The 12,279-nt window shown below is 38.9% G+C and overlaps 1 protein-coding gene across 1 annotated transcript in view; it reads right to left on the bottom strand.

Moving 5' to 3' along the window:
- Window positions 1–2,425: 2,425 nt before the first annotated feature.
- The window catches only part of LOC132151427 (unconventional myosin-X-like), a 64,405-nt gene continuing 54,551 nt past the window's right edge, over window positions 2,426–12,279 (bottom strand). Inside the window, exons 24-41 of the mRNA XM_059559533.1 lie at window positions 12,075–12,103; window positions 11,224–12,015; window positions 10,845–10,968; window positions 9,805–10,048; window positions 9,571–9,666; window positions 9,383–9,476; window positions 9,245–9,300; window positions 8,518–8,660; window positions 8,152–8,346; window positions 7,011–7,168; window positions 6,761–6,884; window positions 6,273–6,570; window positions 5,955–6,162; window positions 5,368–5,504; window positions 5,076–5,199; window positions 4,070–4,549; window positions 3,632–3,823; window positions 2,426–3,353 (exon numbers count right to left, since the gene is read on the bottom strand). Coding sequence (XP_059415516.1) covers window positions 3,249–3,353; window positions 3,632–3,823; window positions 4,070–4,549; window positions 5,076–5,199; window positions 5,368–5,504; window positions 5,955–6,162; window positions 6,273–6,570; window positions 6,761–6,884; window positions 7,011–7,168; window positions 8,152–8,346; window positions 8,518–8,660; window positions 9,245–9,300; window positions 9,383–9,476; window positions 9,571–9,666; window positions 9,805–10,048; window positions 10,845–10,968; window positions 11,224–12,015; window positions 12,075–12,103 — 3,599 coding nt within the window. The 3' untranslated portion in view covers window positions 2,426–3,248. The remainder of the gene's footprint in view (window positions 3,354–3,631; window positions 3,824–4,069; window positions 4,550–5,075; window positions 5,200–5,367; window positions 5,505–5,954; window positions 6,163–6,272; window positions 6,571–6,760; window positions 6,885–7,010; window positions 7,169–8,151; window positions 8,347–8,517; window positions 8,661–9,244; window positions 9,301–9,382; window positions 9,477–9,570; window positions 9,667–9,804; window positions 10,049–10,844; window positions 10,969–11,223; window positions 12,016–12,074; window positions 12,104–12,279) is intronic.

Below are 12,279 nucleotides of genomic sequence, written 5' to 3'. Positions count from 1 at the left end.
ATTATTATTTTTTTCAGAGTAAGCTATAATTTATAGTATGCAATGAAGACAAAAAAAAAATACATTCAGGCCTTGTACTGGCTGCCTGCAGCTGAGCAAGGACCCCAGTGTGAATGTGTGGGAGAGACAGAACCAACCGTGCTATATCTGTGTGCATGTTTTATGTAGATCTTTGTGTGTGAACGTCTATGTGTTAATATGTGTGTATGAGGCAGAGTGTAAGCTAGCACCTGAGTCTTCTCGGCTGCTCTGACACCACCTTCTCTTAACACACACTTGCACATATACACACACACACAAACAGCAACATCAACACATACTGCTTATTACTTCAACACACCGTCACATCAAATCTTCTCCAGTTATTCATGACAAGTAAATTCTATCCATTTCTTCACAGTGTTGGCAGCCCTTTAATGCTGATCTGATCCTCGGTGGTTTAAAAAAAGGGAATGAAAGATGGAGAAAAATCTGAGATCAGCATGAAAGGGTGACCCTGCACCATCAACTATAACACCATCATAACAGATAAATACACCAAACCCTCACCCACCCCTTCCCATTCGGTTTCATAAATATAATCATAACAATATCATAATAGAAATCCCCATACACATAGCTTCCTAAACATAATAATATTCCATCATCATATCCTTGTTTCAATTCATCATTAAATTCAGACATACACGTTCACAAAAAAACTTGCATTACACTGACAAATATATCTAGCTATCAAACAGCAAAATTACACAGGTATACTGTTGTAGGATTATACTAACAGAAAGAAAAACTACAGGCATACATGGAACCATTCTGTGTTGATCGAAAGTCAATGAATTATGTTTCTTGGTGTTATTTTAGATCTATGTTATGTCTGCTATCTGTCATCTCTCTGTCAGCATGGCTGCTCTGATAACAGTCTTAGCAGTGCTCCATCATGACATGAAACACAAAAAGGCTGATTTGGCCATGATAAATTGTCAGAAAGCGAAATAAAAATTCTGACAAGAGCAAAAACAGTAAACTTTTAGAATGTGTCTTAATGCAGAGTGTTCAACCTGTTTTATATGAGATGTTTAGGGTAATTTGTCAGGCAGTTCTTGTAAAGAAAAGACTGTCACTTTACCTGTGGTTTGAGGGAACAGATATGCAGCTACATAAGATTAGCCACTAGTTGGTCAAGATGCACTTTATAGAATTGAGGCTTTCCAAGTCAAGCAAATGGGTATAATGTCCATGCCAGCAAACTACGTACATCCTCAAAAGTTTTATGCTCCTTAAGCAAAGCCTTTTTTAAAATTCAGAGACCCACTTGTCTCAGTTTGTGCTGGTTTTTCTGTGCAGTCAAATATGATGAAACATTTGACAGCTTAATGAGATTTAATGCAACACCAATATTGTAAAATTGTTAAATGTTATTACAGTTTAATATAACTGTTTTCTATTTTAATATTACTTGATGAATTTACAGCTGTCATTACTCCAGTTTTCATTGTCACATGATCTCTCAGAAATCATTTTAATTTGCTGATTTGGTGCTCAAGAAATTATTATTATCAATTGGAAACAGTTGAGCTTCTTCTTTTCTCCGGGATTATTTGATGAATGTAAAGTTTAGAAGAACGGCATTTATTTGAAAAAGAAATCTTTTGTTATTATAAATGTCTTTACTGTCACCTTTGATTAATTTAATGCATCCTTGCTGAATAAAATTGATTAAAATAAAAAATCTTCTTTTTAATCATTCAAAAGGTTAAGGTCAGTAAGATCCCTAGCCTTGCATTCTGTGGGCCCATAGTTTTCACATCAAATGTCTTAGTGGAACAGGCTCTAAACAGTTTAAGTGCTTTAATCATAAAATAAGTGTAAGTGTTTCACAATTAATGTTATGTGTATGTGTTGTAAGAGTACAAAAACATGCTTATTGAATCTTGACTGCTGTTGCTTAATACAGTCCTTTTTTATTGCTTGCACTGGGCAGGCAGACCTGGCTCTACTTGCAAAACACTTAATAACCGTTATCCGATCTCTGTAATAGTGAATAGAGGTGCTTAGAAACTGGTCCGTTTTTTGTTGAACACTCTAAATTATCAAACTGGTCAAAATGTGTATGCATTTGTGCCTCGGTACAGTTAAAATTACACAAACTTTCTATCAGTGGAAAAAAAGAACAAAAATGAAACATAATTACTGTAAATACAAATAATTTAGACAGTATCAAATGTAACACTCTGCCATTTAATACAAAATAGGATGTTTGTTGCATTGATAATGTGTGAACAGTCTCAAAAATAAGTAGACAGTCTGCTGATATCCATAGTGCCGGCTCCAGATATACTGCGATCTGATTGGCTAACAGACTCCAAGTGGCTTCTGCTGGTAGATTTCATAACTACACTTTTGAGGGCACAAGGCAAATTTTTCGGAAGCAACATATAAATTGCACATATTTCTTTATAGCGGATTTTTTATCATGACTAATATATTTTAAGCAACTGTGCATGTTCCCAGCAGTGCCATCAGCCAATCAGAGCTGCCATGATGTCGTTTTCCTATGGCTCCAGTCACATGGCATTTAGGCTCAGGTGATTGGCTTAAAAAAACCTGTATGTGAGACAATGAGGGGTCATGAGAAAATATGTCAGATTTCAACTTCTGGGGTGTCCTGTGCCAGCCGAGCAGCTGTCATTGAGATGTATGGTAATGTCAACGCACAGCTTTCTTCTCCTGCTCTCTGAACGGCCTCCAGCAGTCATGGCTTTACAAAATGTCTCTGTATGTGCTCCACAAAGCATTCACCTGTGTGTGTGTGCATTTGTGATCTCACACACAAGCACAATATGCACACCTTTGTAAAACTACCAGTAAATGCAGTCATAGGTGGCTGTCAGTTAGGTACAATATCACTGACTGAAAACTGAAGATGGAGAGAAGAGTGTAATGGAGAAGAATAGTTTGGTCATAAGTCAGGGTGCTGGCAGTGAGGGGAGGGAACAGTGAGCAGGTAACCAGGCTTTGTTGTGCTCTGTAAAGGTCAAACTGGTCCGATAAATATTAAATAAACATTTGCTGTTGTATTTAGGACAGGTATACAGAGAATTCCAGTAGGTTCAGGTAAATCGTTGTAGAGGTGAAGTCTGTTTCTTCCCTACTCTCTTTCCTCTCGTTCTCCAATCAATAACGGTCAGCAGTATACTTCCTGTCATCACATTATGTTCCTGGACACTTTGAGCCCTAGTTTGGGTCAATCACCTTATCCAGGCGCTGCTGTTGCTGGTGATGGACATGATACTGCAGCGTTTTTTAACAATCATGTTGATGTACGCCTTCATGATCTTAGTGATTTCACCCACCTTAAAGCACAAAACAAAACAAACTCGTTAATCAATTTGTTAAAATCACATGCTAATCCTACCACAGAAAATGGAATATAGTGACTAAATAAGAATGCTAGACTAATAGATTCAGTTTAGAACAAAGACTGTAAAATGTGTCTTTATTTTCCGTTGTAATATGTTTATTTAAATTGGTGTACATCCTCAAAAGATTTAAATGCTCCTCAACCAATAAAACAATTCTACAACATTTTGTCCAACATAGCACTGATAACAGAAGCAAAGAAGTGTATTACCTGAGACGTCTCGAAGAACATCTCTCTTTCATCAACAATGATTTTGTATGTGCTGGGCTGAGGTGCTCCGAAGAAAACAATGTGCTCATACTGGAAAGTTTCGAGTGGTTTGGATTCCCCCCGCTTGTACACAGAGACGTTTTCAGCACTGACTCCCAGCCACAGATCATGAGGGAAGCCGCCCTCCTTACACTGCAGAGGCATAAATAAAAAACAACACATAATTAGTAATGTCAGTTAACATTAGTGGCTAAATTACTTACTGTAACATTAAGGAGAACTGAAAAGGAGTCCGAATTTAGCTATCTGTTAGAATTATAGGTATGTTAGTAAACGTATCAAGTTTGAAATAACATAGCACTTTGGGGCTTAGCTAATGTTTAGTAATGATAAATATTGCTACTTTCAAGGCTGTAACCATATATTTATGATTTATACCTCTACATCAAACAGCGTGGACCCGTATCCTGGCCACTCTTTGATGACGGTCATGTAGTTGAGCATGGCCTGGTGCTGAGGCATGCCCTGTAGTCTGCTCCATTTCTCCAGAACACTGGCCAGTGTGGCTGACATCTCCTCCTTTACAAACATCTCCAACATCTGTTCCTCTTCAACACGCTGTTTCTTCAGCGATCCTGTCTTGAAGCTGCGTCTCAGCGTCTCATCTAGGAAGTTGGTCTTCCGGCGTTCTAAAGTGTGACCTCCTGGCCCTACTATACCAGCCCCGGGTACTCCAGCCACCCCTGCTTTGGTGGACTGGAGTATGCGTGTGCGAAGTCGTCCAACAGGGTAGACACTGCTTAGGCTCCAGGGTGTACGGGCCACATCACCGTGGATGTACTGCAGTCGCAGGGCTGCTAAGTGCTGGAGGGTTTCCTCAAGGGCTGGGAAATGACCACTGATGAGACTCTCATGAGCCTATCGATAGAAGAGTGAAAGAAGCCCAAATCAGATGCCCAATAAAGATGGCATAAAGATACCCAAATCAGGGCCCATTTGCCCAAGTTGGTCAATCATGCTAGATCACAAGATGAGGGGAAAAACATGAGACTGAAGCATATCTTCACTTCTATTCTAGTTACTTTCGGTTGTTGAATTGTTGAGAATACAAGTGAAAATTAATTTTTTTACTATAATATAGTTTTATCTAATGAAACAATGTAAATTGTTAAATTTTTTGCAGTTAACGTGATTATATCTATTTTGTGCCAATTGTTGTTAGGGAAATATTAGATTTTTGGAGTGAAAGTGATGTGAAGACTGTAAATAAGGTTTTGCATATTCTAGGTTAATTCCATTTAAAGAAAACATTTCAACACACATGATTACCATTAGAAACATTTTTAAAGCAGGTCTGACTATGTGATTTAAATCAGGTAAATTAATAGTAAGAATTATCTATAATGGCTATAAAAATTTTACAAAATAGAAATAATTAATTCACCTGCTCAAACATGAAGGCAAATTCTACTCCCTCTTTGGGCATGCTTTCCACATCAAGAAAGCAATAGAGCTTGAAATATAGCCTCCAGGGGCCTTCCTCCTCCTCTTCTTCACCACCTGCCCACCTGAAAGAACAGATGAGAGCAGATGACCCTCAGTCATAAAGCCAAAAGAAATAACATGTACAGAAATATAGGTTTTATAGATGCTATAGATAGTTTTAAATATAGAAATGGAGCAACAATTTATTTGAAATATTCTAATCAACATAGACCATATGAACTGTTCATTACCTCTCAAACTTCGCTAGAACATCTGCAACAATTACACGGCTTTCTATGGCCCGACTCTCCACCTTATTGTGCTCAAACAAAGAAAACATGTTCCTGCTGTTTTCCATTGCCAGACCACGAATCAGCTTCTCCACCACCTTGACACAGACAAATAAAACATCACATTCATCCAACTTTGCAGGACGTGCTATATCACTTCATTATATATTTCAAAGCAGAGATGACAAAATGTAGTTTCATTAACAAGATTCGGGAGGAGCACGTCAGATACTTAGCCTAATTAGCACAGGTGGAGCACACTTAAGATAATCAACCCTAGGGGTATAAATACAGCTGACCTACCTGTCTCCATTGATGATTTATCAGCATTCCCACTCCACCCCATCTCCTCCACTAGAGTTTATTTTACACTTTTATATACGGGGGGTACTCTAGGTTCGGGCCATTCCCGAGCTCGGAGCCCTTCCCGGGACAGCACGCCAAATATGCATTATAATACTTCAGCTAATTATATGTAAGTGTGAACTCGTGAAATGATGTCCGAGTATGTTAATAAAATCGATAAAATTTCTTTCTCTTCCTCTTACCTCTCCAGCCGTGGTGTGTGAGTTGATGGATATCTTGCAAGACCCTCCTCCATGGCAGTACACAATAGTTGTCATTTCCTGTCTGTTCAGCAGGGCGGCGATCTCCTCCTGAGAGGGCACATACTCCCTGGTCTTTGTCTTCTTCAGGGACTCACCAATGAAGTGGGCATACTTCTCAATCTCAGTGCCAGGAAAGCGCTCTCTAACTCTGAGGGATTATTCACAGAAAAAATGCAGTGTTTGTCAAATGGCCCTTGAAATGGAAATATAACCGTTATTCAACTCCAAGATGCTATTTAATGAGCATCTCCCTTGTACCTCTTCAAGTGGAATCGGAGGTAGCGCAGGATGGCACGACTGGGCAGGAAGGTGCAGCTCATGCAGGTGAGCAGGTGCCAATGTGCGCGGTTTGCAGGGCTGTTGGGTTGGGGCACGTGATTGGTCTGTTTGATCAGCTGACAGTACACCTCGTCTCTCAGTGGCCGCAGATCATGGCAAGTCTGCAGGATGCCCTGGATGATGGCGACAGGGTCTGAAACTATCTCCATTTCCTGAAGTGAGTTAAAGATATTCACTGCCTCATCCTGCAGGCTTCCATAACCCTTCTCCTTTTGCACTGCAAAAGAAAGGAGAAAGAGATCTGTTAGCAAGATAATCTGTGAGAAAAAGAGAGGAAGATACAAAATGCATCTCTGCACTAACAGGAAACAGAGTTACCATGTTGGATGTGTATTGTAGTACATTTCTTATGTCACTTTCTGTGCATTTTACATGTGTGAGGGATTTAGCAGGTGGGCGATACTCACAGCTTTCGCTGACCTCTCCATATGATAGTGGCAGAAGAGGTGAATGCAAGGGATGCTGGGTATATCTCAGAATGGGGTTTCTTCGATACATTTGTTCCACAACCTCAGAGTTCACACTGTTTTCCTACACAAATGTCAGAAAAGGCAAAAGGAAAGGCCACGATTTATCTACCATTTTTTATTAAGCAACAGTTTTATCCATTCTAACCTTGAGTGCAAAAAACAGACTTATGTTTTAAAAACTGATTACCTTGATGTCCCTAATAAGTTGCTGGGTGGGCGTTTCAATGGGCGCCTTGTTGTCAATGACGCCCTGAATGGCAGACCCCCAGCGCATGGCTTCATTCAGCATCTTGGTGTACAGACGGTATGAATGTTTACGCCCATGAATTATGATGTTCCAGTAACCTGCAGTGTAACCAGACATCAGCATCACCATGTATCTTAGTTTAAAAGAGAGAAAAACTAATTTTCAACATATGCTCATTATTCAAAATAAATGCAAAATGAATGACATATAACCAACAATTTAAATACTTTTATTAGAAAAAAATTAATTAAGTAATATTGTTGTTCGCATGTATAATGTCTTAACCCATGGCTGGAAGACTGTGTACTGTGCCTTTTTCAACTAATGTTTGTCTTTCTGTAGCTCTTATAAAGTCTGTATGCTTTATATATACAGCTACAAATCAGATTGCGCTTTATCTTTCCATTTTGCTACAAACTTCAAACTCATCGACTTTGTTCATTCCTGTAGTGAACCTTTGCCTGTTTGGTGATTAAATAAACTGTTCTTGACAGCCACTTCAACTGAATGCATCCGGTGTGTGATGCCTGCGAGATATACGTTATCACGGTGCTGCTCTTTTTGTCTGGTGCTTTTTATTATTTTGACTGGATGATCATCAAGTGATCCAAAATAACAGCCAATAAAGTGTGAGAGTATTCATATGTATATAATTTCATTGCTATGGCCTTTGTGTTGATGTTTAAACATGGCCATTTTGAATCATGACTATTTGGATTTATTTGAAATGATAACACTTTACAATTTGTAAGATTCCATTTCTAATATTAAATAAGGTTAATATAAGCCGTAGAAGTATTGTTCCTTGTAAGAGTGTGCTAATTTCAATACCGATACATTTTTACATTTTAAAGCTGCATTTGTTAACATTAGTTAATGGAATATTCAGTATATCTATATTCTATTTAATAAGCATGGTTCAGTACTTTTATTAAGTAATATAATATATTCTGTTCTATTACTTAAGCAACTTGAGCTATAATTCCATACTTACTATAATTACTATACTTATTATAATAACTATACTTTTAATAATAACATACGTACTCAGTCACATCATATCATGACCATTCATCCTCACCTGTCTCTTTAAACCTTTGCTCCTCTGGCTGGACCACAGAGCACAGGCTGTTCAGAACTAGCGTGCCCATCTTAGATGCATTACGTTCAGAAGACTTGAAATAGTCCAGAGAGTTGTTTGTCAAGACAAACCAGCGCTTTTTCAGTTTGAGAGCAGAACTTTTGGCTCCAGCTTTCATCTCCTTGTGCAGCCATCCTGTGTCACAAAGAAACAGTTACAGAACCTAAAATATACACTGTCCTTAATGCAATAATATCTATTTGAATCCAAATACTCATGGACATGTTATATAACTAATCAACCACAAATAAAGTTAATTTGGTACCCAAATTCAGGTTACAACTCTGTTAAAGATTAGTAACACACCTCTGACCAGAAACTCCTGTCCATCACTCTTGGAGTCTCCTTTGGGTTTCTGAAGCAGACTGATCCAGTGATGCATTTCCTCCGGCAGGTCTGAGTTACAGTGGATCACACGATTAGCTGTGATGATCACAAATGAATTGGGCCTATTTGAAAGGAAATAGAATTTGTGTTAGCACCAGCTAAAAATGGCAACGTTAGACACTTTCTATCTTCAGATATTTAGCAATACAAATTCAAATGTTAAAGGTAAAGTTTGTAACATCTGTTCCATTAGCATTACATAAGCATTAAAATATTTATATTTTGATACAGCCCAAAAATGGCTTACTCATAATGGACCCTTTTCATAGACTGTGATGATACGCTTCCCCAGTTATGTAAATGTAACAAAGTATTTTTCTTCTTTTTTTACATACATTTATAACTCAGTACTTTGCATTATATTATCTTGTCATTAAAACATAGAAATTTAACACTGCTACATAAAAGTTTCTAATACAACAGCTGAGGGAGTGTATTCTAACCACTGTAATCAACAAATCTTTTGTAATTAATGTATCTCTTTTACTTTTGGAAGACAAACGCTGTTGTGGACTTTTTATTTTGCTATTGAAGTAAATGGTGACGCAAAATTAAAAATGAAAACTATAGAAGTAGAAAAAATAGCACAATTCAGCTTCAAGTGCTGTAAGTAATTTCAGCCATTGGTTTTCTTCTTGACACTCACCTGTCAGGATTGTCTGAGGCACAAACTGAATCAATCAGTCCAACATCCAGTGTGCCCTGAGAGAAAGAGAGCAAAGCCAGTTGTTGAAATAGAAAGAAGGTTTAATGGTGAAAGTGCACAAAGTGTAAGGACACTGACCACAGCGTTCTTTGGGTTGGCCTGCTCAGGAGACATCTCCAGCAGCTGGTCTGGCGTGGCATTGTGGACCCGACTCAACACGGTAAACCAACCACTAAGTGAAGGAGAGCAAAACAAAGAGTGCAGAGTGAGTATGAGCAGTTCAGTCCACTTATGGAAAACACATGGAGATGAAGATGTCCGCATACCTGGCATCCTCTGGTGACTCGGCAAACACCTGGTATGTTCTCTCATCTGTCACAATATTCAGAGCATTCTCTTTTTCATGATTGTCCACAATCTCCCTAAAAAAGGAAAAAACTTGATAAAACCTGATCCAGTGTTTTTGTAATTTGCAAACAAAAATCACAAAAACTGTCTTCCTATCTGACATAGACACCTAATGATACCACAATATTGTTTCCTATTTCTCTCATACTTACTTGGCCGAGCGGATGTCGATTGCCCCTTTCAGCTTTTCCTCGCTGTCATTGTCAAAGTACATGAGCTTGGTGTCGCGCAGAGCGAACCAGCGCATCTTCCAGTTCCTGCGAGAGAGAGTGGATAGACCGCCGCCCTTCTTGTACAGCCAGCCTGACTTAAACGACTCCTGTTTAGAGCGGAACCACATGAATGTTTCGTCCTTCAGAACACACCAACGCCTGCGCCATGGGATCATCAAGCCAGCTACGGAAGAGATAAAGAAGATTTATACTTTTATACAGGTCTCAAGATATCTTTAAATGATTTAAAATATGATAAAACAGACTTTAAAATAAGCCACAAAAAATCGAGCTAAAATGATGTAAACTGTCATCTTATTTCTTATCTTAAATCATTCTCTAAACAACTGTCATTTTTATTTAAGAACCAAGGTTCTCACAACCTTGGAAAACTCATGATGAAAAAGTGTTATTTCTAGACCTTTAAAATCAAGGAAATTTCAATAGGGATTATTTTCTAGTTAAAGCAAACTCTAAAATATTTTGTTGGGTAGAAATTGTAATCTGTGTAAAAAAAACTGTGTGTGTGTATGTATATATATATATATATATATATATATATATATATATATATACATACACACACACACACACATATAAACCCACAAACATGAAAGACGTTTTAAATGAATTGGTCAATTAAAACCTTTGCATTCAAAGTATATTGTTTTTGATCAAATTATGCATTCCTTGCAAATGAAATCAATGACCTTGGAATTGCTAGTGCCATGCTCTACTTTTTATTGAAACGTCTGGAATTATGTAATTTGTATTAATTATTAATCCTAATTTTATTATTTTAATACATTGTGTGAAAAGTGTTAAAATGAGTAGCTTTGTCATTACAGCAGAAGTATCAGATCCATTTTGGCCCTTTGAATATTATGTTTGACAATAGGGGCTTTGAATTTAAAAAGGTTGATGGCCACAGCCTTAGGGACTTTATTTATTGTAAAAAGATTTAATCTCTGATTTCTTACCCTTCATGTAAAGGTAACTGTGGAAGTACGGAGGTCCGTTCCCATTCAAGATGCTGACTTTACCGTTGGATACCTCCTCATCTGTATCCACATACCCATCATGCTCATCATCGCTGTCAGCATACTTAAAAAAAGAGACAGACAGAGTATACAAATATGTGCCCAGAAGTGAGCTAAACCTGACAAAATTTCCATTCTAGGGACTTCCAGGGACAAAGTAAAATTTGTAAATATGTTATAATTAAAGTAAATTCTAAGTATTTGTTTTAAATTATAAAAATACAGACGTTTTCTGTTGTGGTTAGGTTATACTATTTATAAATAGCTTTATATAAAAAGAATTTGCACCCTTAAGGCACGTGTTCTCTGTGTAACTCACTGAATCTGAGCTGCGGTTGTAAGACTCCTGGCTTGCGTTGGTGCAGGTAGACTTGCGTGCGTGTTCTGTGTCTGTCGCCGCAATGCTGCTCTGTCCATCCTCTAGATCGTCTTGGTCATAGTCTGACTCGCCATCCCCAGGCACACTGTAGATGGGTTCCTCTGTGTCTGGAAGAGACTCCGCTGCAGTCAGCCTGCTGGTGCGATCCGCATCCTCTCCCTCCTTTTTCCCATCCACCTCTTTAACTGTTTTAGCCAATTCAGGCTTTCCATCTTCCTTTTTGGCATCACAAGGGAGAGGGGGAGGAGGTGGTGGAGGAGGAGGAGGCGGGGGAGGAGCCCCAGGTGGAACGTTGGGTGCAGATGGAGCCACTGTGCCCTCAGCAAAGGCAGGAGGAGGAGGTGGCAGAGTGGCTAAGATTTCCTGATCCACTGGACCTTCCACTGGAGGAGGGAACTCGGGAAGTGGTATACACTCTTCGCCTGCATGGAAGCCTTCATCTACCTCTTCCTCAGTGGCTGCCGCAGGTCTGGAGGCAGGTGGTTTAACATCACCGGGAATGACTTCTGGGCCTCCGGTGTCGAGCAGTTCAAGGAATTCAGTGGCAACACGAGAGGCTGCTTTTTTCTGACGCAAGGTCTCGGCATCACGCCGCAAGCGGAGCTCCTGTTTTGAGCTCTCACATAGCATAGACACACCGTCTTCTCTTTTCTTCTGCAGACGCTCAATCTCTCGCTCCAAACGCAGAATTTCCTCCATCTGACGGTGCTCCTCCTCAGCCGAGCAAGGAGACTAAAGGAGGGCAGGAGAGGAATGATATAGAAACACTGGTCAGAGAAAAGACACATTACAAATGTGCCGACACCACCTGTCTCAAACTCTGACAGGTTTTTAGACTCAGTGTCAGAAGGTTTAAAAAAAAAATCTATGTGACTGGTTACCTGCACATAAAAATGTTTTTGAGGAGTCAACTCAACTCAAGTTTTCATTAAGAATAAAATGTTGCTCTACAAATTGTCTGTCAAAAATGCTGTTGAAAAGCATGGTAGCCTATTT

Source organism: Carassius carassius, chromosome 10 (assembly GCF_963082965.1).
Source record: "Carassius carassius chromosome 10, fCarCar2.1, whole genome shotgun sequence".
Lineage (NCBI taxonomy): Eukaryota > Metazoa > Chordata > Actinopteri > Cypriniformes > Cyprinidae > Carassius > Carassius carassius.
This window is presented reverse-complemented; position numbering and strand designations above follow the sequence as displayed.